Source organism: Oncorhynchus gorbuscha, unplaced genomic scaffold, assembly GCF_021184085.1.
Source record: "Oncorhynchus gorbuscha isolate QuinsamMale2020 ecotype Even-year unplaced genomic scaffold, OgorEven_v1.0 Un_scaffold_1356, whole genome shotgun sequence".
Lineage (NCBI taxonomy): Eukaryota > Metazoa > Chordata > Actinopteri > Salmoniformes > Salmonidae > Oncorhynchus > Oncorhynchus gorbuscha.
Genome location: NW_025746154.1, coordinates 130,165 through 156,350, shown reverse-complemented (window position 1 = coordinate 156,350; position 26,186 = coordinate 130,165). Strand labels below are relative to the sequence as shown.

General features: G+C 48.2%; 1 protein-coding gene across 1 annotated transcript; it reads left to right on the top strand.

Moving 5' to 3' along the window:
* Positions 1-489: 489 nt before the first annotated feature.
* LOC124022352 (formin-2-like) lies at positions 490-26,101 on the top strand (the record flags this gene model as incomplete). The annotated part of the gene is made up of 5 exons (XM_046337278.1): positions 490-665; positions 1,800-1,859; positions 5,958-6,078; positions 19,790-19,882; positions 26,046-26,101. Coding segments are annotated over 5 exons (506 nt in total), but the record flags the coding sequence as incomplete, so codon positions are not given.
* Positions 26,102-26,186: the final 85 nt, after the last annotated feature.

Below are 26,186 nucleotides of genomic sequence, written 5' to 3'. Positions count from 1 at the left end.
CCCTCTGTCTCGATCTCTCCTGTCTGTCCCCCTCTTCTCTCTGCCTCGATCTCTCCTGTCTGTCCCCCTCTTCTCTCTGCCTCGATCTCTCCTGTCTGTCCCCCTCTTCTCTCTGCCTCGATCTCTCCTGTCTGTCCCCCTCTTCTCTCTGCCTCGATCTCTCTGTCTGCCCCCTCTTCTCTCTGCCTCGATCTCTCCTGTCTGTCCCCCTCGCTCTCTCTCTCTCTGTCTCCTGTCTGTCCCCCACTTCTCTCTGCCTCGATCTCTCCTGTCTGCCCCCCTCTTCTCTCTGCCTCGATCTCTCCTGTCTGTCCCCCTCTTCTCTCTGCCTCGATCTCTCCTGTCTGTCCCCCTCTTCTCTCTGCCTCGATCTCTCCTGTCTGGCCCCCTCTTCTGTCTCGATCTCTCCTCTGTGTCTCAATCTGTCTCCCTGCCTCTGTCTCTCTCTCTCATGTCTGTCCCTTTGTCTCCCTGTCTGTCTCCCTGTGTGTGTGCCTGCTCATCTCCTCCTCCTCCAGACCTTGCAGAGTGGCCAGTGTGTGATGCAGGTGCTGGGTCTGGTCCTGGCCTTTGGTAACTTCATGAATGGTGGCAACCGAACCAGAGGACAGGCTGACGGCTTTAACCTGGATATCCTGCCCAAGCTGAAGGATGTGAAGAGCAGTGTGAGTGGCACTACTAGGGCACTAGGACCTGCACCCTATTCTCTATGGTTGGTAGAGGCACTACTAGGGCACTAGGACCTACACCCTATTCCCTATGGTTGGTAGAGGCACTACTAGGGCACTAGGACCTGCACCCTATTCCCTATGGTTGGTAGAGGCACTACTGGGGCACTAGGACCTGCACCCTATTCCCTATGGTTGGTAGAGGCACTACTAGGGCACTAGGACCTACACCCTATTCCCTATGGTTGGCAGAGGCACTACTAGGGCACTAGGACCTGCATCCTATTCCCTATGGTTGGCAGAGGCACTACTAGGGCACTAGGACCTGCACCCTATTCTCTATGGTTGGTAGAGGCACTACTAGGGCACTAGGACCTGCACCCTATTCCCTAAGGTTGGCAGAGGCACTACTAGGGCACTAGGACCTGCACCCTATTCCCTATGGTTGGAAGATGTACTACTAGGGCACTAGGACCTGCACCCTATTCTCTATGGTTGGTAGAGGCACTACTAGGGCACTAGGACCTACACCCTATTCTCTATGGTTGGTAGAGGCACTACTAGGGCACTAGGACCTGCACCCTATTCCCTATGGTTGGCAGAGGCACTACTAGGGCACTAGGACCTACACCCTATTCCCTAAGGTTGGAAGAGGCACTACTAGGGCTCTAGGACCTGCACCCTATTCTCTATGGTTGGCAGAGGCACTAATAGGGCACTAGGACCTACACCCTATTCCCTATGGTTGGCAGAGGCACTACTAGGGCACTAGGACCTGCACTACTAGGGCTCTAGGACCTGCACTACTAGGGCTCTAGGACCTGCACCATAATGGCTCCCTGTTCTCTATGTAGAGTCCATCTGGTCAACAGTAGACTGATGTATAGGCAGGAGGGAGCCATTGGGACCAGGCTTAGTTACACCTCTAGTTACACTGTTCGACATGACTGTCTATTTTGACCGGGTTTATATTATAAAGACTGTAGTTACTGTTCCTACCATGTCTTTTGATGGTGTGGATTAAAATATATATTCATTTTGTAAAAGCTTTGCAGAACACTTTGTGAGAAAGTAAACTAAACATGAATTCCCTGAACTGAAGCGAATGCCTTGTCTTCCTCCTTTTGGCAGGATAACACACGGAGCCTGTTGTCCTACATAGTGGCGTACTATCTGAGGCACTTTGACGAGGTACGTTGGATCCTGTTTTTCTGAGTACTGTTCTAATCACTTGTTTTGGCACCGGGCAGACCGGGACTTTTAAATTATTTATTTTCCCTCAGTGGTAACTAATGTGTAGTAAGGTGTTTAGCTGGATGAAGCCCAGTAAGGTGTTTAGCCGGATGAAGCCCAGTAAGGTGTTTAGCCGGATGAAGCCCAGTAAGGTGTTTAGCCGGATGAAGCCCAGTAAGGTGTTTAGCCGGATGAAGCCCAGTAAGGTGTTTAGCTAGATGAAGCCCAGTAAGGTGTTTAGCTAGATGAAGCCCAGTAAGGTGTTTAGCTGGATGAAGCCCAGTAAGGTGTTTAGCTAGATGAAGCCCAGTAAGGTGTTTAGCTGGATGAAGCCCAGTAAGGTGTTTAGCTGGATGAAGCCCAGTAAGGTGTTTAGCTGGATGAAGCCCAGTAGGGTGTTTAGCTGGATGAAGCCCAGTAAGGTGTTTAGCTGGATGAAGCCCAGTAAGGTGTTTAGCTGGATGAAGCCCAGTAAGGTGTTTAGCTGGATGAAGCCCAGTAAGGTGTTTAGCTGGATGAAGCCCAGTAGGGTGTTTAGCTGGATGAAGCCCAGTAGGGTGTTTAGCTGGATGAAGCCCAGTAGGGTGTTTAGCTGGATGAAGCCCAGTAGGGTGTTTAGCTGGATGAAGCCCAGTAGGGCGTTTAGCTGGATGAAGCCCAGTAGGGCGTTTAGCTAGATGAAGCCCAGTAGGGTGTTTAGCTGGAGAAATCCCAGTAGGGTGTTTAGCTGGAGAAATCCCAGTAAGGTGTTTAGCTAGATGAAGCCCAGTAAGGTGTTTAGCTGGATGAAGCCCAGTAAGGTGTTTAGCTGGATGAAGCCCAGTAAGGTGTTTAGCTGGAGAAATCCCAGTAAGGTGTTTAGCTGGAGAAATCCCCGTAAGGTGTTTAGCTGGAGAAATCCCCGTAAGGCGTTTAGCTGGAGAAATCCCCGTAAGGCGTTTAGCTGGAGAAATCCCCGTAAGGCGTTTAGCTGGAGAAATCCCCGTAAGGCGTTTAGCTGGAGAAATCCCCGTAAGGCGTTTAGCTGGAGAAATCCCAGTAAGGCGTTTAGCTGGAGAAATCCCAGTAAGGTGTTTAGCTGGAGAAATCCCAGGAAGGCGTTTAGCTGGAGAAATCCCCGTAAGGCGTTTAGCTGGATGAAGCCCGGTAGGGTGTTTAGCTGGATGAAGCCCGGTAAGGTGTTTAGCTAGATGAAGCCCGGTAAGGTGTTTAGCTAGATGAAGCCCGGTAAGGTGTTTAGCTGGATGAAGCCCGGTAGGGTGTTTAGCTGGATGAAGCCCGGTAAGGTGTTTAGCTGGATGAAGCCCAGTTTAGGTATTGATTTTGATTTTGTCAACAAACAAAAAAGTAAAAATGAAAAATATATATCCACACAGTACCAGTCAAAAGTTTGGACACCTACTTATTCAAGTTTTTTTAATAAAAAAAAATATTAAAAATCGACATTGTAGAATAATAGTGAAGACATCAAACTATGAAACAACACTTATGGAATCACGTAGTAACCAAGAAAGTGTTAAACTAATCAAAATACATTTGAGATCCTTCAAAGTTGCCAGCCTTTTGCCTTGATGACAGCTTTGCTTACTCTTGGCATTCTCTCAACCAGCTTCATGAGGTCGTCACCTGGAATGCATTTCAATTAACAGGTGTGCCTTGTTAAAAGTTGTGGTATTTCTTTCTTTAATGTTTTTGAGCCGATCAGTTGCGTTGTGACAAGGTAGGGGTGGTATACAGAAGATCGCCCTATTTGGTAAAAGACCATATAGAAGCCCATATTATGCCAAGAACAACTCAAATAAGCAAAGAGAAGCAAAGGTCCACCATTACTTTAAGACATGAAGGTCAGTCAATCTGGAAAATTAAGAACTTTGAAACGTTCTTCAACTGCAGTCGCAAAAACCATCACGCGCCCTTGATGAATCTGGCTCTCATGAGGACCGCCACAGGAAAGGATGACCCAGAGTTACCTCTGTTGCAGAGGATAAGTTCATTAGAGATTAACGGCACCTCAGATTACAGCCCAAATAAATGCTTCGCAGAGTTCAAGTAAGACGCATCCCAACATCAACTGTTCAGAGGAGACTGTGTGAATCAGGCCTTCATGGCCGAATTGCTGCAAAGAAACCACTACTAAAGGACACCAATAATGCGAACAGACTTCCTTGAGCCAAGAAACAAGAGCAACAGACATTAGACCGGTGGAAATCTGTTATTTTGGTCTGATGAGTCCAAATTTGAGATTTTTGGTTCCAACCACCGTCTGAGTGAGACTCAGAGTAGGTGAACGGATGATCTCTGCATGTGTGGTTCCCACCGTGAAGCATGGAGGAGGTGGTGTTGGGTGCTTTGCTGGTGACACTGTGATTTATTTAGATTTCAAGGCATACTTAACCAGTATGGCTACCACAGCATTCTGCAGCAATACATCATCACATCTGGTTTGCGCTTAGTGGGACTATCATTTGTTCTTCAACAGGACAATGATGCAACACACCTCCAGGCTGTGTAAGGGCTATTTGACCAAGAAGGAGAGTAATGGACTACTGCATCTGATGACTTGGCCTCCACAATCACCTGACCTCAACCCAATTGAGATGAGTTGGACCGCAGAGTGAAGAAAAATCAGCCAACAAGTGCTCCGCACATGTGGGAACTCTTTCAAGACTGTTGGAAAAGCATTCCTCATGAAGCTGGTTGAGAGAATGCCAAGATTTTCCAGAGCTGTCATCGAGGCAAAGGGTGGCTACTTTGAAGAATCTAAAATATATTTTGATTCAACACTTTTTTGATTACTACATGATTCCATATGTGTTTCATAGTTTTGATGTCTTCAGTATTATTTTACTGTAGAAAATAGTAAATTACTACCCTAACCCACTCTACTACCCTAACCCACTCTACTACCCTAACCCACTCTACTACCCTAACCCACTCTACTACCCTAACCCACTCTACGTGATCTAACTCTACTACCCTAACCCACTCTACGTGATCTAACTCTACTACCCTAACCCACTCTACGTGATCTAACTCTACTACCCTAACCCACTCTACTACCGTGATCTAACTCTACTACCCTAACCCACTCTACTACCCTAACCCACTCTACTACCCTAACCCACTCTACTACCCTAACCCACTCTACTACCCTAACCCACTCTACTACCCTAACACACTCTACTACCCTAACACACTCTACTACCCTAACACACTCTACTACCCTAACACACTCTACTACCCTAACCCACTCTACTACCCTAACCCACTCTACCGTGATCTAACTCTACTACCGTGATCTAACTCTACTACCGTGATCTAACTCTACTACCGTGATCTAACTCTACTACCGTGATCTAACTCTACTACCCTGATCTAACTCTACTACCGTGATCTAACTCTACTACCCTGATCTAACTCTACTACCCTGATCTAACTCTACTACCCTGATCTAACTCTACTGCCCTGATCTAACTCTACTACCCTGATCTAACTCTACTACCCTGATCTAACTCTACTACCCTGATCTAACTCTACTACCCTAACCCACTCTACTACCCTAACCCACTCTACTACCCTAACCCACTCTACTACCCTAACCCACTCTACTACCCTAACCCACTCTACTACCCTAACCCACTCTACTACCCTAACACACTCTACTACCCTAACACACTCTACTACCCTAACACACTCTACTACCCTAACACACTCTACTACCCTAACACACTCTACTACCCTAACACACTCTACTACCCTAACACACTCTACTACCCTAACACACTCTACTACCCTAACACACTCTACTACCCTAACACACTCTACTACCCTAACACACTCTACTACCCTAACACACTCTACTACCCTAACACACTCTACTACCCTAACACACTCTACTACCCTAACACACTCTACTACCCTAACACACTCTACTACCCTAACACACTCTACTCCCTACTACCCTAACACACTCCAAGTGATCTAACTCCACTAACCCCCGCTGCTTAATCTAATGCTCTGTGCTCTAAGGACTAAGGTCATGTCATGTATTGTCAGGACGCCGGCAGGGAGACGTGCCTCTACCCTCTCCCTGAGCCCCAGGATCTGTTCCAGGCTTCACAGATGAAGTTTGAGGACTTTCAGAAGGACCTGACCAGGCTGAAGAAGGACCTTCGAGGTAACTGTACTGAACCAAAATATAAACACATCCATTTCAAAGATTTGACTTGAGTTCACAGTTCATATAAGGAAATCAGTCAATTGAAATAAATAAATTAGGCCCATATCTATGGGTTTCACATGACTGGGAATACAGTCTGTTGGTCACAGATATACACTACATGACTGGGAATACAGTCTGTTGGTCACAGATATACACTACATGACTGGGAATACAGTCTGTTGGTCACAGATATACACTACATGACTGGGAATACAGTCTTGGTCACAGATATACACTACATGACTGGGAATACAGTCTGTTGGTCACAGATATACACTACATGACTGGGAATACAGTCTGTTGGTCACAGATACAATTCATGACCAAAAGTATGTGAACACCTGCTCGTCGAATATCCCATTCCAAAATCATCTGCATTAATTAATATGCCCCCCTCCTTTGCTGCTATGACAGCCTCCACTCTTCTGGGAAGGCTTTCCACTAGATGTTGGAACATTGCTGCTATAACAGCCTCCACTCTTCTGGGAAGGCTTTCCACTAGATGTTGGAACATTGCTGCTATAACAGCCTCCACTCTTCTGGGAAGGCTTTCCACTAGATGTTGGAACATTGCTGCTATAACAGCCTCCACTCTTCTGTGAAGGCTTTCCACAAATGTTGAAACATTGCTGCTATAACAGACTCTCCTGGGAAGGCTTTCCACTAGATGTTGGAACATTGCTGCTATAACAGCCTCCACTCTCCTGGGAAGGCTTTCCACTAGATGTTGGAACATTGCTGCTATAACAGCCTCCACTCTTCTGGGAAGGCTTTCCACTATATGTTGGAACATTGCTGCTATAACAGCCTCCACTCTTCTGGGAAGGCTTTCCACTAGATGTTGGAACATTGTTGCTATAACAGCCTCCACTCTTCTGGGAAGGCTTTCCACTAGATGTTGAAACATTGCTGCAGGGACTTGCTTCTACTCAGCCTCAAGCATTAGTGAGGTCAGGTACTGATGTTGGGCGATGAGGCCTGGCTCAAGCAGTCGGCGTTCCAATTCATCCCAAAGGTGTTGGATGTCATTGTATTCTGTAGCGTTAAGATTTCCCTTTACTGGAACTAACAGCCCCGGACCATTATTCCTCCTCCACCAAACTTTACAGTGGGTACCATGCATTGGGGAAGGTAACGTTCTCCTGGCATCCACCAAACTTTACAGTTGGTACCATGCATTGGGGAAGGTAACGTTCTCCTGGCATCCACCAAACTTTACAGTTGGTACAATGCATTGGGGAAGGTAACGTTCTCCTGGCATCCGGCAAACTTACAGTTGGTACCATGCATTGGGGAAGGTAACGTTCTCTAGCATCCGCCAAACCAGATTTGGCTGTCGGACTGCCAGATGGTGAAGTGTGATTCAGCACTACTCTATACTACAGCCCTATATAGTGCACTATTTTATACTACAGCCCTATTCCCTATATATATATATATATATATATATATATATATGCCATTTAGCAGACGCTTTTATCCAAAGCGACTTACAGTCATGTGTGCATACATTCTACGTATATATTACATTACAGCCCTATTCCATGTATAGTGCACTAGGTTTATATAGGGAATAGAGTGGCATTTGGGATGCAGTCAAGCTGTCAGAGTTCAGGGTAGAGACTAGGATGTGTTTACACAACTCTCCTGCTTCCTCATCTCATCATTTAATGAGCTGCTTGGAACCACATAAAAAACAACGAAGAATCAGAGAGAAAATGGCCCAAATGACCCTGATCTGGTTCTGTCCTGAAATAGCCTGCTGCCCTGACCTCTCCCTGGCCTGCGCGAGGGGCTGTGACAGCAGTGACCTCAGTGTAGACGGGTCAGGTTTCATCTGGTTGGTTGATAAGACAGACGTTGGGACGAGAACAGTCCAGGAATTTAAAAAATTATAGCGGGAACAGGGTGAGAAGTCTTTTCTTTAAAAAATTGTTTTGAGAGAAAGAGAGAAAGGGAGCGAGTTACAGAGAGAAAGAGCGCGAGAGAGAGAGAGTGGGTGACTGAGTGACTTTGAAAAAGGGAGGGAGAGAGGGAGAGTGGGTGACTGAGTGACTTTGAAAAAGGGAGGGAGAGAGGGAGAGGGGGAGAGGGGGAGACTTTGAAAGAGAGAGAGAGGGGGAGACTTTGAAAGAGAGAGAGAGGGGGAGACTTTGAAAGAGAGAGAGAGGGAGAGACTTTGAAAGAGAGAGAGAGGGAGAGACTTTGAAAGAGAGAGAGGGAGAGACTTTGAAAGAGAGAGAGGGGAGAGACTTTGAAAGAGAGAGAGAGGGAGAGACTTTGAAAGAGAGAGAGAGGAGAGACTTTGAAAGAGAGAGGGGGAGAGACTTTGAAAGAGAGAGAGAGGGAGAGACTTTGAAAGAGAGAGAGAGGGAGAGACTTTGAAAGAGAGAGAGGGAGAGACTTTGAAAGAGAGAGAGAGGGAGAGACTTTGAAAGAGAGAGAGAGGAGAGACTTTGAAAGAGAGAGAGGGAGAGACTTTGAAAGAGAGAGAGAGGGAGACTTTGAAAGAGAGAGAGAGGAGAGACTTTGAAAGAGAGAGAGAGGGAGAGACTTTGAAAGAGAGAGAGGGGAGACTTTGAAAGAGAGAGAGAGGGAGAGACTTTGAAAGAGAGAGAGGAGAGACTTTGAAAGAGAGAGAGGGGAGAGACTTTGAAAGAGAGAGGGAGAGACTTTGAAAGAGAGAGGGGGAGAGACTTTGAAAGAGAGAGAGAGGGAGAGACTTTGAAAGAGAGAGAGAGGGAGACTTTGAAAGAGAGAGAGAGGGAGAGACTTTGAAAGAGAGAGAGAGGAGAGACTTTGAAAGAGAGAGAGGAGAGACTTTGAAAGAGAGAGAGAGGGAGAGACTTTGAAAGAGAGAGAGAGAGACTTTGAAAGAGAGAGAGGGAGAGACTTTGAAAGAGAGAGAGAGGAGAGACTTTGAAAGAGAGAGAGGGAGAGACTTTGAAAGAGAGAGGGGAGAGACTTTGAAAGAGAGAGAGAGGGAGAGACTTTGAAAGAGAGAGAGAGGGAGAGACTTTGAAAGAGAGGGAGAGACTTTGAAAGAGAGAGAGAGGGAGAGACTTTGAAAGAGAGAGAGGGAGAGACTTTGAAAGAGAGAGAGAGGAGAGACTTTGAAAGAGAGAGAGGGAGAGACTTTGAAAGAGAGAGAGGGAGAGACTTTGAAAGAGAGAGAGGGAGAGACTTTGAAAGAGAGAGAGAGGGAGAGACTTTGAAAGAGAGAGAGAGGGGAGAGACTTTGAAAGAGAGAGAGAGAGAGACTTTGAAAGAGAGAGAGAGAGAGACTTTGAAAGAGAGAGAGAGAGAGGCGAGGGGTGACAGAGTGACTTTGAAAAAGAGAGAGATCTGTTTACCATTTCCAATGTGTTAACAACTTCCAGGCTTCTAAATGCTTGACCTTCAGGAAATAACTTGTAGTTTACACACTGTGTTCAAAGCCCTGTTCTCTGCCAGCGCTGTACACTACATTTACATCAATATTTACACAAGGAAGTGGAGTCCTTATGTCTGAAGCTCCCTGGATAATTAGCATAATAATTCAAGCCACCCCTGTATGATGAGCAATCATGAGGACAAGGTAACGGTCAAACAAGCAGAGGGCCTAGGAGACACATACAGGCATGGTGTAGGAGTGGGCTTTTCAGAGAGCTTTACACTACACAAACAAGCAGAGGGCCTAGGAGAAACATACAGGCGTGGTGTAGGAGTGGGCTTTTCAGAGAGCTGTACACTACACAAACAAGCAGAGGGCCTAGGAGAAACATACAGGCATGGTGTAGGAGTGGGCTTTTCAGAGAGCTGTACACTACACAAACAAGCAGAGGGCCTAGGAGTGGGCTTTTCAGAGAGCTGTACACTACACAAACAAGCAGAGGGCCTAGGAGTGGGCTTTTCAGAGAGCTGTACACTACACAAACAAGCAGAGGGCCTAGGAGTGGGCTTTTCAGAGAGCTGTACACTACACAAACAAGCAGAGGGCCTAGGAGTGGGCTTTTCAGAGAGCTGAACACAACAAGCCTGGTGCAACTCTCTCCCTGGCCTGGCTGGCATTAGAAGCAGTGTTCTGGAACACCAGGGAGGTAGGGGGTAGAGGGCCTAGGAGAGGTGGGGGGGGCTAGGAGAGGTGGGGGGGGCTAGGAGAGGTGGGGGGGCTAGGAGAGGTGGGGGGGCTAGGAGAGGTGGGGGGCTAGGAGAGGTGGGGGGGGCTCGGAGAGGCAGCAGCCACACACAAGTCTAAGATCACCATTTACAATGCCAAGCGCCGGCTGGAGGGGTGTAAAGCTCGCCGCCATTGGACTCTGGAACAGTGGAAACGCGTTCTCTGTTATCACTAACCTCGATATAGACTTCATCTCTGACTCAGCTATTCCACTGTTCATATCGGACCATAATCCTTTGCTCCATGGGCTACCAAAACACTGTAGACGTGGGATGATGAGGTGGGGTGAAATTGGAGGCGAAGAGAGAACCGAATGGCGCTCCCCCTCCGTTCGATTGGCCAATGTCCAGTCACTCAGAAATTAGATGGATGAGCGTCGTCCGAGAGTCTTCTATCAGAAAGACTTGAACAATATAATATCTTAGTGATACGTGGCTGGATGATGACGCTCTGCACGTTGTACCCTGTGGATTCTCCATGAGTGGATGGATGATGACGCTCTGCACGTTGTACTCTGTGGATTCTCCATGAGTGGATGGATGATGACTCTCTGCACGTTGTACTCTGTGGATTCTCCATGAGTGGATGGATGATGACGCTCTGCACGTTGTACCCTGTGGATTCTCCATGAGTGGATGGATGATGACGCTCTGCACGTTGTACTCTGTGGATTCTCCATGAGTGGATGGATGATGACTCTCTGCACGTTGTACTCTGTGGATTCTCCATGAGTGGATGGATGATGACGCTCTGCACGTTGTACCCTGTGGATTCTCCATGAGTGGCAGGATGATGACTCTCTGCACGTTGTACCCTGTGGATTCTCCATGAGTGGATGGATGATGACGCTCTGCACATTGTACCCTGTGGATTCTCCATGAGTGGATGGATGATGACTCTCTGCACGTTGTACTCTGTGGATTCTCCATGAGTGGATGGATGATGACGCTCTGCACGTTGTACCCTGTGGATTCTCCATGAGTGGATGGATGATGACGCTCTGCACGTTGTACCCTGTGGATTCTCCATGAGTGGCAGGATGATGACTCTCTGCACGTTGTACTCTGTGGATTCTCCATGAGTGGATGGATGATGACGCTCTGCACATTGTACCCTGTGGATTCTCCATGAGTGGATGGATGATGACTCTCTGCACGTTGTACTGGGTGGATTCTCCATGAGTGGATGGATGATGACTCTCTGCACGTTGTACCCTGTGGATTCTCCATGAGTGGATGGATGATGACTCTCTGCACGTTGTACTCTGTGGATTCTCCATGAGTGGATGGATGATGACTCTCTGCACGTTGTACCCTGTGGATTCTCCATGAGTGGATGGATGATGACTCTCTGCACGTTGTATTCTCCATGAGTGGATTCTCCATGAGTGGATGGATGATGACTCTGCACGTTGTACCCTGTGGATTCTCCATGAGTGGATGGATGATGACTCTCTGCACATTGTACTGGGTGGATTCTCCATGAGTGGATGGATGATGACTCTCTGCATGTTGTACTGGGTGGATTCTCCATGAGTGGATGGATGATGACTCTCTGCACGTTGTACCCTGTGGATTCTCCATGAGTGGATGGATGATGACTCTCTGCACGTTGTACTCTGTGGATTCTCCATGAGTGGATGGATGATGACTCTCTGCACGTTGTACTCTGTGGATTCTCCATGAGTGGATGGATGATGACTCTCTGCACGTTGTACTCTGTGGATTCTCCATGAGTGGATGGATGATGACTCTCTGCACGTTGTACTCTGTGGATTCTCCATGAGTGGATGGATGATGACTCTCTGCACGTTGTACTCTGTGAATTCTCCATGAGTGGATGGATGATGACTCTCTGCACGTTGTACTCTGTGGATTCTCCATGAGTGGATGGATGATGACTCTCTGCACGTTGTACCCTGTGGATTCTCCATGAGTGGATGGATGATGACTCTCTGCACGTATTCTGTGGATTCTCCATGAGTGGATGGATGATGACTCTCTGCACGTTGTACTCTGTGGATTCTCCATGAGTGGATGGATGATGACTCTGCACGTTGTACCCTGTGGATTCTCCATGAGTGGCTGGATGATGACTCTGCACGTTGTACCCTGTGGATTCTCCATGAGTGGCTGGATGATGACTCTCTGCACGTTGTACCCTGTGGATTCTCCATGAGTGGATGGATGATGACTCTCTGCACGTTGTACTCTGTGGATTCTCCATGAGTGGCAGGATGATGACTCTCTGCACGTTGTACTCTGTGGATTCTCCATGAGTGGATGGATGATGACGCTCTGCACGTTGTACCCTGTGGATTCTCCATGAGTGGATGGATGATGACGCTCTGCACGTTGTACCCTGTGGATTCTCCATGAGTGGATGGATGATGACGCTCTGCACGTTGTACTCTGTGGATTCTCCATGAGTGGCTGGATGATGACTCTCTGCACGTTGTACTCTGTGGATTCTCCATGAGTGGATGGATGATGACGCTCTGCACGTTGTACCCTGTGGATTCTCCATGAGTGGATGGATGATGACGCTCTGCACGTTGTACTCTGTGGATTCTCCATGAGTGGATGGATGATGACTCTCTGCACGTTGTACCCTGTGGATTCTCCATGAGTGGATGGATGATGACGCTCTGCACGTTGTACCCTGTGGATTCTCCATGAGTGGATGGATGATGACGCTCTGCACGTTGTACCCTGTGGATTCTCCATGAGTGGATGGATGATGACTCTCTGCACGTTGTACTCTGTGGATTCTCCATGAGTGGCTGGATGATGACTCTCTGCACGTTGTACTCTGTGGATTCTCCATGAGTGGATGGATGATGACGCTCTGCACGTTGTACCCTGTGGATTCTCCATGAGTGGCAGGACGATGACTCTCTGCACGTTGTACTCTGTGGATTCTCCATGAGTGGCAGGATGATGACTCTCTGCACGTTGTACTCTGTGGATTCTCCATGAGTGGCAGGATGATGACTCTCTGCACGTTGTACTCTGTGGATTCTCCATGAGTGGATGGATGATGACTCTCTGCACGTTGTACTCTGTGGATTCTCCATGAGTGGCTGGATCGGACGACGACTTCTTCTTTTTTTCCATAAATAACTGGTTTGCTGCTTCAAGTTTGAAGGAAACATTTTGCTTTTGATCACCTGGTTTTAAATGCTGGGTGATTTCAAACCGTCCCACCTCATGTCTACCAACACATCTCCTGTACCCCTATGGGGCCTAAACTCCAGACCACCTGTATCCTACCAACACATCTCCTGTACCCCTATGGGGCCTAAACTCCAGACCACCTGTATCCTACCAACACATCTCCTGTTAAAACCCCAGACCCCCTGTATCCTACCAACACATCTCCTGTGCCCCTATGGGGCCTTAACTCCAGACCCCCTGTATCCTACCAACACATCTCCTGTTAAAACCCCAGACCCCTGTATCCTACCAACACATCTCCTGTTAAAACCCCAGACCACCTGTATCCTACCAACACATCTCCTGTTAAAACCCCAGACCACCTGTATCCTACCAACACATCTCCTGTTAAAACCCCAGACCACCTGTATCCTACCAACACATCTCCTGTGACCCTATGGGGCCTTAACTCCAGACCACCTGTATCCTACCAACACATCTCCTGTTAAAACCCCAGACCCCCTCACGTCTACCAACACATCTCCTGTTAAAACCCCAGACCACCTGTATCCTACCAACACATCTCCTGTGACCCTATGGGGCCTTAACTCCAGACCACCTGTATCCTACCAACACATCTCCTGTTAAAACCCCAGACCCCCTCACGTCTACCAACACATCTCCTGTTAAAACCCCAGACCCCCTCACGTCTACCAACACATCTCCTGTTAAAACTCCAGAACACCTGTATCCTACCAACACATCTCCTGTGCCCCTATGGGGTGTTAAAACCCCAGACCACCTGTATCCTACCAACACATCTCCTGTGCCCCTATGGGGTGTTAAAACCCCAGACCACCTGTATCCTACCAACACATCTCATGTTAAAACCCCAGACCCCCTCACGTCTACCAACACATCTCCTGTTAAAACTCCAGACCACCTGTATCCTACCAACAGAAACTCATTCAAGGCACTCCCTCGTCCTCCCTTCGGCCAGTCTTACCGTGACTCCATTCTCCTGCTTCCTGTTTACAAACAAAAGCTTCAACAGGACGTACCAGTGACGCACTCCAATACAGAAGTGGTCCGACAAAGCCGACCCGCTTACAATGAACGTGACACATACAAGAAGTCTCCGACCTCCGAGTCTTCAAACCTGTCGGAAGGCAGTATAGGAGGAAAAAGGCTTCCTATTACACCGACTATGAAGCTTGTCGTATATGTGACTGGGTCTGTCAGACGGTAACGAATTACAAAGGGAAACCATGAAGCCATGGAACCATGGACACAACTCCCAAAGGGAAACCATGAAGTTTTACTGACAACACAACGGTGGCAGGCCTGATCACCGGTGGCGACGAGTCAGCCTATAGGGAGGGAGGTCTGAGACTTAGCAGCGTGTTGCCAGGACAACAACCTCTCCCTCAACGTCAGTAAGGCCACGGAGCTCTTCGAGGACTACAGGAGAAAGAGGGGAGAGCACGTCCACATCGATGATGTTGTGTAGCGGGTCGAGAGCTTTAAGTTCCTTGTCGTCCACATCACCAATGATTTACCATGGTCCACACACACCACACAGTTTTCAGCCTCAGTAAGCCCTCTGTTCTGTAGCTATATGGTCCTCTCTCTTTACAGTAAGCCCCCTCTGTAGCTAGATGGTCCTCTCTCTTTACAGTAAGCCCTCTCTGTTCTGTAGCTATATGGTCCTCTCTCTTTACAGTAAGCCCCCTCTGTAGCTAGATGGTCCTCTCTCTTTACAGTAAGCCCTCTCTGTTCTGTAACTATATGGTCCTCTCTTTACAGTAAGCCCCCTCTATAGCTATGTGGTCCTCTCTCTTTACAGTAAGCCCCCTCTATAGCTATGTGGTCCTCTCTCTTTACAGTAAGCCCCCTATGTTCTGTAGCTAGATGGTCCTCTCTCTTTACAGTAAGCCCTCTGTTCTGTAGCTAGATGGTCCTCTCTCTTTACAGTAAGCCCTCTGTTCTGTAGCTAGATGGTCCTCTCTCTTTACAGTAAGCCCCCTCTGTTCTGTAGCTAGATGGTCCTCTCTCTTTACAGTAAGCCCTCTGTTCTGTAGCTAGATGGTCCTCTCTCTTTACAGTAAGCCATCTCTGTTCTGTAGCTAGATGGTCCTCTCTCTTTACAGTAAGCCCTCTCTGTTCTGTAGCTATATGGTCCTCTCTCTTTACAGTAAGCCGTCTCTGTTCTGTAACTATATGGTCCTCTCTCTTACAGTAAGCCCTCTCTGTTCTGTAGCTATATGGTCCTCTCTCTTTACAGTAAGCCCCCTCTGTAGCTAGATGGTCCTCTCTCTTTACAGTAAGCCGTCTCTGTTCTGTAACTATATGGTCCTCTCTCTTTACAGTAAGCCCTCTCTGTTCTGTAGCTGTATGGTCCTCTCTCTTTACAGTAAGCCCCCTCTGTAGCTAGATGGTCCTCTCTCTTTACAGTAAGCCGTCTCTGTTCTGTAACTATATGGTCCTCTCTTTTACAGTAAGCCCTCTCTGTTCTGTAGCTATATGGTCCTCTCTCTTTACAGTAAGCCCCCTGTAGCTAGATGGTCCTCTCTCTTTACAGTAAGCCGTCTCTGTTCTGTAACTATATGGTCCTCTCTTTTACAGTAAGCCCTCTCTGTTCTGTAGCTATATGGTCCTCTCTCTTTACAGTAAGCCCCCTCTGTAGCTAGATGGTCCTCTCTCTTTACAGTAAGCCGTCTCTGTTCTGTAACTATATGGTCCTCTCTCTTTACAGTAAGCCCTCTCTGTTCTGTAGCTATATGGTCCTCTCTCTTTACAGTAAGCCCCCTCTGTAGCTAGATGGTCCTCTCTCTTTACAGTAAGCCGTCTCTGTTCTGTAGCTAGATGGTCCTCTCTCTTTACAGTAAGCCCTCTCTGTTCTGTAGCTATATGGTCCTCTCTCTTTACAGTAAGCCGTCTCTGTTCTGTAACTATATGGTCCTCTCTCTTTACAGTAAGCCCTCTCTGTTCTGTAGCTATATGGTCCTCTCTCTTTACAGTAAGCCCCCTCTGTAGCTAGATGGTCCTCTCTCTTTACAGTAAGCCGTCTCTGTTCTGTAGCTAGATGGTCCTCTCTCTTTACAGTAAGCCCTCTCTGTTCTGTAGCTAGATGGTCCTCTCTCTTTACAGTAAGCCCTCTCTGTTCTGTAGCTAGATGGTCCTCTCTCTTTATAGTAAGTCAAGAGGGGCGGCATGGTAGCCTAGTGGTTAGAGCGTTGGACTAGTAACCGGAAGGTTGCAAGTTTAAACCCCCGAGCTGACAAGGTACAATTCTGTCGTTCTGCCCCTGAACAGGCAGTTAACCCACTGTTCCCAGGCCGTCATTGAAAATAAGAATTTGTTCTTAACTGACTTGCCTGGTTAAATAAAGGTAAAATATATAAGAGGCTTAGATAAATGCTAGTTAAGGGCCTGGCGTCTCTAAATCTTTCTGCACTTTCCCCCTCTCTCTCCCGCGTGTCGCTGGTCGGGCGACTATGCGGTGCTGCTCGCATTCAGACAGAGCCATGTTCTGTTGGGGTTTAACTGTGGGGTTGTGCTACAGCGGAGGAGGATATTTACAGTACCGGGACACTCCATCCCGGTTATTCGTCTTCAGAGGTGACTGTAGGCTGGGTCTGTATTACAGATGGTGTCTAGCCTACTGAGATGTCTGTTATATTGGTGGTCTTCAGAGGTGACTGTAGGCTGGGTCTGTATTAGACAGATGTTGTCTAGCTTAGTGAAAGGTGCTCAACCAGTGTGCTCCAGGAAGAACAACATGGCCCTCCCTGACACAGGCTAAAGGTCAGGTCGAGGGCGGTAATTGTCCAGCTGGGATTTAGATTGGACGCTGACACTCTGACTCTAATTCATTATGGCCACTGATTGGTGCGTGACTCTCAGAGCTTCACGGAAGTTCTAGAATAGATTCCAGAATTCCACAGCAGGCATCAGTCTTCGTTCCGGGGGAGGGGAGCAGGGGTTACCAGGGGCGACAGGTGATGGGGTCAGAATGCAGTTGAATGATTTGCCTTCGCAGCCACATGCAGTGCCTTGACAGATCTTCACAAAGTCAAATTGTATTTGTCACCTGTGCTGAAAACAACAGGTACATTGTACACAGGTACAAACACTACCATTCTTACAAATGGACAATAAACATAGTTTTCTACCACCTATTCTATACCTTACAGTGAAAAGCTTGCTCATGAGCCCTTAACCAACAATGCAGTTTTAAGAAGAAAAAAACATCTGTGCTATATGCAGGGTGTGTTGAGGTTATATACAGGGTATTACGGTACAGAGTCAATGTTGAGACTATATACAGGGTATTACGGTACAGAGTCAATGTGGAGGCTATATACAGGGGGTACCGGTACAGAGTCAATGTGGAGACTATATACAGGGGGTACCAGTACAGAGTCAATGTGGAGGCTATATACAGGGGGTACCGGTACAGAGTCAATGTGGAGGCTATATACAGGGGTTACTGGTGTCGAAGTAATTGAGATAATATGTACATGTAGGTAGTTATTAAAGTGACTATGCATAGATAATAACAGAGGGTAATAAGGAGCAGCAGCAGCATAGAAGTGACCTGCCCATGCAAATAGTCTAGGTAGTCATTTGATTAGCTGTACATGAGTCTTATGGCTTGGGGGTAGAAGCTGTTTAGAAGCCTCTTGGACCTAGATTTGGCGCTCCGGTACCACTTGCCGTGTGGTAACAGAGAGAACAGTCTATGACTTGGGTGGTTGGAGTCTTTGACAATTTATAGGGCTCTGACACCGCCTGGTATAGAGGTCCTGGATGGCAGGAAGCTTTGCCTCGGTGATGTACTGGGTCGTAAGCACTACCCTCTGTAGTGCCTTGTGGTCGGAGGCTGAGCAGTTGCCATACCAGGCAGTGATTCAACCCGTCAGGATGCTCTCGATGGTGCAGATGTAAAACCTTTTGAGGATCTGAGGACCCATGAGGATCAGCGGTTTTTATTTTATTTTACCTTTATTTTACTAGGCAAGTCAGTTAAGAACAAATTCTTATTTTCAATGACTGCCTAGGAACTAGGTTAACTGCCTGTTCAGGGGCAGAACGACAGATTTTGTACCTTGTCAGCTCGGGGGTTTGAACTTGCAACCTTTCGGTTACTAGTCCAATGCTATAACCACTAGGCTACCCTGCCGCCCCAAGGATGTTGAGGATGTGTTGTTACCTACCCTTGGGTCGGCCAATCAGGAAGTGCAGGTTCCAGTTGCAGAGGGAGGTGTTTAGTCCCATGGTCCTTAGCGATGAGCTTTGAGGGCACTTTGGTGTTGAACGCTGTGCTGTAGTCAATGAATAGCATTCTCACATAGCTGTTCCCTTTGTCCAGGTAGGAAAGGGTAGCGTGGAGTGCAATAGAGATTGTATCATCTGTGGATCTGTTGGGGCGGTATGTGAATTGGAGTGGGTCTAAGGTTTCTGGGATGATGGTGTTGATGTGAGCCATGACCAGCCTTTCAAAGAATTTCATGGCAACAGACGTGAGTGCTACGGGTTGGTAGTCATTTAGGCAGGTTACCTTACTGTTCTTGGGCACAGGGACTGTGGTGGTCTGCTTGAAACATGTTAGTATTATGGACTCGGTCAGGGAGAGGTTGAAAATGGCAGTGAAGACAGTTGCCAGTTGGTCAGCGAACGCTCACATTACCCGTCCTGGTAAACCGTCTGGCCCTGCGGCCTTGTGAGTGTTGACTTGTTTAAAGCTCTTCCTCTCATCGGCTGCGGAGACCGTGATCACAGTCTTCTGGAACAGCTAGTGCTCTCATGCATGTTTCAGTGTTACTTGCCTCGAAGTTAGCATAGAAGTTATTTAGCTCCTCTGGTAGACTCGTGTCACAGGGCAGCTCTCGACTGAGTCATATTTATCAACGAGTAATAGTTGATCAGTATAGGTTAGTTTTCTCTAAGTACAGGGCCCATTTCAGGGATGTTAGAGAAGAGGGCTGGGTTCATGTGAAACTATAGCTAGGTCATAGTAACATGGTTTAGCTACACTGAAGATGACCACTGGTCGGGCACTAATCTGTTATGGTCGACATTGTATGTAGCCTAGTGGTTAGAGCGTTGGGCACGTAACCGAATGGTTGCTGGTTTGAAGGTACAAATCTGTCGTTCTGCTCCTGAACAAGGCAGTTAACCCACTGTTCCCCGGTAGGCCGTCATTGTAAATAAGAATTTGTTCTTAACTGACTTGCCTAGTTAAAGGTTAAATATTTACATATCTTAAATGGTGATTTTTCTGTTGAAATCAGCCTTTGTATTGCCTTTCTGTGGCCGTTTTGTGACCAGTTTGTCCTCTTCATTCCAGCGTGCAACACAGAGGTGGAGAAGGTGTGTAAAGTGTCGTCTGAAGATCACCTACAGCCCTTCAAGGACAAGATGGAGGAATTCCTCAGCCAAGGTAGGAGAGAAAACACTACTATGGACACACACACACAGTCCTATTTTCCCCCGAACCCTAAACGTAACCCGAACCCTAAACGTAACCCGAACCCTAAACGTAACCCGTACCCTAAACGTAACCGGAACCCTAAAGCCTAAAATATCATTTTAACATATTCAGGAAACAAAAAAAGCCCTCGAGTTTTGTTATCTAACCTTGTCAGAACATTCTGGTAATATAGGAAACATGTGTATACACATACACATACACACATAACACACACACACCTCAACCTGATGCCAAGCAGTGTGGACGACACCTCAACCTGATGCCAAGCAGTGTGGACGACACCTCAACCTGATGCCAAGCAGTGTGGACGACACCTCAACCTGATGCCAAGCAGTGTGGACGACACCTCAACCTGATGCCAAGCAGTGTGGACGACACCTCAACCTGATGCCAAGCAGTGTGGACGACACCTCAACCTGATGCCAAGCAGTGTGGACGACACCTCAACCTGATGCCAAGCAGTGTGGACGACACCTCAACCTGATGCCAAGCAGTGTGGACGACACCTCAACCTGATGCCAAGCAGTGTGGACGACACCTCAACCTGATGCCAAGCAGTGTGGACGACACCTCAACCTGATGCCAAGCAGTGTGGACGACACCTCAACCTGATGCCAAGCAGTGTGGACGACACCTCAACCTGATGCCAAGCAGTGTGGACGACACCTCAACCTGATGCCAAGCAGTGTGGACGACACCTCAACCTGATGCCAAGCAGTGTGGACGACACCTCAACCTGATGCCAAGCAGTGTGGACGACACCTCAACCTGATGCCAAGCAGTGACACCTCAACCTGATGCCAAGCAGTGACACCTCAACCTGATGCCAAGCAGTGACACCTCAACCTGATGCCAAGCAGTGACACCTCAACCTGATGCCAAGCAGTGACACCTCAACCTGATGCCAAGCAGTGACACCTCAACCTGATGCCAAGCAGTGACACCTCAACCTGATGCCAAGCAGTGACACCTCAACCTGATGCCAAGCAGTGACACCTCAACCTGATGCCAAGCAGTGACACCTCAACCTGATGCCAAGCAGTGACACCTCAACCTGATGCCAAGCAGTGACACCTCAACCTGATGCCAAGCAGTGACACCTCAACCTGATGCCAAGCAGTGACACCTCAACCTGATGCCAAGCAGTGACACCTCAACCTGATGCCAAGCAGTGACACCTCAACCTGATGCCACGCAGTGTGTTCTGCCAATGATAGGATCGTATTAAATATTCTTCAGAAGCATGCATCCTTGTGACTGGACAAACCCGACGACGAGGAGCTTCATGCCAACTTGAATGTCCATTAGAGGTGTCACGTCCCCAATTTAATTTCCATTGTTTTCATGGCATCTCGTTAAAATTGTCTGACTAATATATTGTTATTGTTGACAACACTGATGTTTCAATGATGCCAAGTTATTGGTCCACTGAGGGAGAGTTTCATTGTGTAATGATTTTACTGAGTTACATTTACTGATTATATGAACTGTAAATTAATTTATGGAATTCACATGACTGGGCAGGGGTGCAGCCATGGGGTGGGCCTGGGAGGGCACAGGGGAGCTAGGCCCACCCACTTGGCAGCCAGGCCCACCCACTTGGCAGCCAGGCCCACCTACTTGGCAGCCAGGCCCACCTACTTGGCAGCCAGGCCCACCTACTTGGCAGCCAGGCCCACCCACAGGGGAGCCAGGCCCACCCACAGGGGAGCCAGGCCCACCCACAGGGGAGCCAGGCCCACCCACAGGGGAGCCAGGCCCACCCACAGGGGAGCCAGGCCCACCCACAGGGGAGCCAGGCCCACCCACAGGGGAGCCAGGCCCACCCACAGGGGAGCCAGGCCCACCCACAGGGGAGCCAGGCCCACCCACAGGGGAGCTAGGCCCACCCAATCAGAAATTGGTTTCCCCCACAAAAGGGCTTGCTACAGACATAAATAGTCCTCAGCACCCCCCCCCCCCCTCCCCCCCTCAGACGGTCCCGCTGATGAGGAAGTCGGATGTGGAGGTACCGGGGCTGGCGAGCTGCAAGTGGTCTGCTGCTGTGAGGTCACTTGGACAAACTGCAGATTATGTTGGAGAAACATTGGATTTCTATTGTTGTTTTTTTGGTTCAGTGGAGAGATTGATCTGAACTGGTTGTTTAATCTCACCCAGTGGACTTCACATTATTGACTTCTTGATGATCTTCCCCTGAAACTAATTCCAAATTCCTCACATTCATTACCTCGCCCCTGTTTTCTAAAGGAAATGATATGCAGGGAAAGCAAATCACTGAGCAGCCATTTCATTGAGCAGCCATTTCACTGGGCAGCCATTTCACTGAGCAGCCATTTCACTGAGCAGCCATTTCACTGAGCAGCCATTTCACTGAGCAGCCATTTCACTGAGCAGCCATTTCACTGAGCAGCCATTTCACTGAGCAGCCATTTCACTGAGCAGCCATTTCACTGGGCAGCCATTTCACTGGGCAGCCATTTCACTGAGCAGCCATTTCACTGAGCAGCCATTTCACTGAGCAGCCATTTCACTGGGCAGCCATTTCACTGGGCAGCCATTTCACTGGGCAGCCATTTCACTGGGCAGCCATTTCACTGAGCAGCCATTTCACTGAGCAGCCATTTCACTGAGCAGCCATTTCACTGAGCAGCCATTTCACTGAGCAGCCATTTCACTGAGCAGCCATTTCACTGAGCAGCCATTTCACTGAGCAGCCATTTCACTGAGCAGCCATTTCACTGAGCAGCCATTTCACCTATTGAGAGAGGCATTATAAATCAAAGTGACTCTGGTATCCTGCTTGATTGTCGTGGCAGACTATTCCGGGCTCAGAGCTGTCGTGGTTTGGGTTATCTGGATGTGATTAGCCCGGACCAGTAAGAACCCAGCGCCACTTATTAAAGGGAAAGCTCCACCCCGAAAACAATATTTTGGTATTTGATTCATTAGTCCATTGTTGATATCGTCTCAAAATGTTTTGCTTGTCAGCACCCAAGTTTTCAAAATATTTAACTTTCGAAATACAGAAATCATCCCCATATGATGCATTTTGTTGCATAATTTGATGCTGCGTTTTGAATCATATGAATCCATGGTTTCTGTATTCTGGAAATTACATTCCTTCACATGAGTGTAGACAAGCAAAACATTTTGGGACGATGTCAACAATGGACGTATGAAACAAATTCCCAAAGAGTTTTTGGATGGCGTTTTCCTTTATCATGGTGGATAAACGCCTCGACCATTGATGTTCCGTCCACCATGAGAGGTTTCGGTAACCTTCCATGGCCATTCATCTTTGCCTGTGACCCGTGAGGACCTCAGAGTCTGGGGTGTCGGGCATTAACCCCTGAGCTTGTCTGCCACCCCCACTCCCCCCCCTTCCACCTCTCACGCCGAGAACCTCACTGCTGCAGGCTGCTGTGTCACTCTCCATTCAGCTTCACGGTGGAATCTCTTTTTACCCACAACTGGGATCAATTTGTCAGAGAGCACCCCTGGCACTGACCCCTGATACCCCAGGAAGACCCCACTGCAACCCCTAACGGAGACCCTACTTCCCCAGATCTCCCACTACCAGAGCCACCGGTACCATGGCTAACTGCACTCTAACGAACAGTTATTCAGGAACCTCCAAGTGGGTCGTAGGCTGATGTATGACAGCACCCACACACTTTACATTGAAATGGGAATCTAAATGGTTGCTTTGTCTTGGGGCAGATCTCCCTGACTGGGAGGAGAAGGTTGTCTTGGGGCAGGTCTCCCTGACTGGGAGGAGAAGGTTGTCTTGGGGTAGGTCTCCCTGACTGGGAGGAGAAGGTTGTCTTGGGGTAGGTCTCCCTGACTGGGAGGAGAAGGTTGTCTTGGGGTAGGTCTCCTGACTGGGAGGAGAAGGTTGTCTTGGGGCAGGTCTCCCTGACTGGGAGGAGAAGGTTGTCTTGGGGTAGGTCTCCCTGACTGGGAGGAGAAGGTTGTCTTGGGGTAGGTCTCCCTGACTGGGAGGAGAAGGTTGTCTTGGGGTAGGTCTCCCTGACTGGGAGGAGAAGGTTGTCTTGGGGTAGGTCTCCCTGACTGGGAGGAGAAGGTTGTCTTGGGGTAGGTCTCCCTGACTGGGAGGAGAAGGTTGTCTTGGGGCAGGTCTCCCTGACTGGGAGGAGAAGGTTGTCTTGGGGTAGGTCTCCCTGACTGGGAGAAGGTTGTCTTGGGGCAGGTCTCCCTGACTGGGAGGAGAAGGTTGTCTTGGGGCAGGTCTCCCTGACTGGGAGGAGAAGGTTGTCTTGGGGTAGGTCTCCCTGACTGGGAGGAGAAGGTTGTCTTGGGGTAGGTCTCCTGACTGGGAGGAGAAGGTTGTCTTGGGGCAGGTCTCCTGACTGGGAGGAGAAGGTTGTCTTGGGGCAGGTCTCCTGACTGGGAGGAGAAGGTTGTCTTGGGGCAGGTCTCCTGACTGGGAGGAGAAGGTTGTCTTGGGGTAGGTCTCCTGACTGGGAGGAGAAGGTTGTCTTGGGGTAGGTCTCCCTGACTGGGAGGAGAAGGTTGTCTTGGGGCAGGTCTCCCTGACTGGGAGAAGGTTGTCTTGGGGCAGGTCTCCCTGACTGGGAGAAGGTTGTCTTGGGGCAGGTCTGCCTGACCGGGAGGCCGAGGTGGTCTGCCTGACCGGGAGGCCGATAGGATGGTTTAGTGAGGGACCACAGGGATCTTATTGTTCACTATGTCAATAGGTTCCACCTGTAGACCAATAGGATTGTGTAGTGAGGGACCACAGATCTTATTGTTCACTGTACAGTACCAGTCAAAAGTTTGGACTGACCAAGTCATTCAAAGATTTTAGTTTATTTTTATGATTTTCTTAATTGTAGAATAATACTGAATAACTATGAAATAACACATATGGAATCATGTAGTAACCAAAAAAAGTGTTAAACAAATCTAAATATATGTTAAACTCTTTAAAGTAGCCACCCTGTGCCTTGACAACTTTGCACACTCTTGGCATTCTGTCAACTACTACCCTCATTGAGAGACGAGGCTGTTCTGAGACCTGTCAACTACTAACCAACTACTACCCTGACTGAGAGACGAGGCTGTTCTGAGACCTGTCAACTACTAACCAACTACTACCCTCATTGAGAGACTAGGCTGTTCTGAGACCTGTCAACTACTAACCAACTACTATCATGACTGAGAGACGAGGCTGTTCTGAGAACTGTCAACTACTACCCTGACTGAGAGACTAGGCTGTTCTGAGACCTGTCAACTACTACCCTGACTGAGAGACTAGGCTGTTCTGAGACCTGTCAACTACTACCCTGACTGAGAGACTAGGCTGTTCTGAGACCTGTCAACTACTACCCTGACTGAGAGACTAGGCTGTTCTGAGACCTGTCAACTACTACCCTGACTGAGAGACTAGGCTGTTCTGAGACCTGTCAACTACTATCCTGACTGAGAGACTAGGCTGTTCTGAGACCTGTCAACTACTATCCTGACTGAGAGACTAGGCTGTTCTGAGACCTGTCAACTACTATCCTGACTGAGAGACTAGGCTGTTCTGAGACCTGTCAACTACTATCCTGACTGAGAGACTAGGCTGTTCTGAGACCTGTCAACTACTATCCTGACTGAGAGACTAGGCTGTTCTGAGACCTGTCAACTACTATCCTGACTGAGAGACTAGGCTGTTCTGAGACCTGTCAACTACTATCCTGACTGAGAGACTAGGCTGTTCTGAGACCTGTCAACTACTACCCTGACTGAGAGACTAGGCTGTTCTGAGACCTGTCAACTACTATCCTGACTGAGAGACTTGGCTGTTCTGAGACCTGTCAACTACTACCCTGACTGAGAGACTAGGCTGTTCTGAGACCTGTCAACTACTATCCTGACTGAGAGACTAGGCTGTTCTGAGACCTGTCAACTACTACCCTGACTGAGAGACTAGGCTGTTCTGAGACCTGTCAACTACTATCCTGACTGAGAGACTAGGCTGTTCTGAGACCTGTCAACTACTATCCTGACTGAGAGACTAGGCTGTTCTGAGACCTGTCAACTACTGAGTAACGAGCGATCCTACTTACAATAACCACTGTTGTCTTTCATGTTTTCTGTCTTGCAGCTAAATCTGACCTGGAGGTCCAGGAGACGCAGCTCAGTGAGACTCACAAGTTGTAAGGAACCGTTTCAATGCAGTCATCTGTACCTACCACTTTCAGATACATTTACCAGTTCTATACCCACTGGGCAATGGTTGAATCAA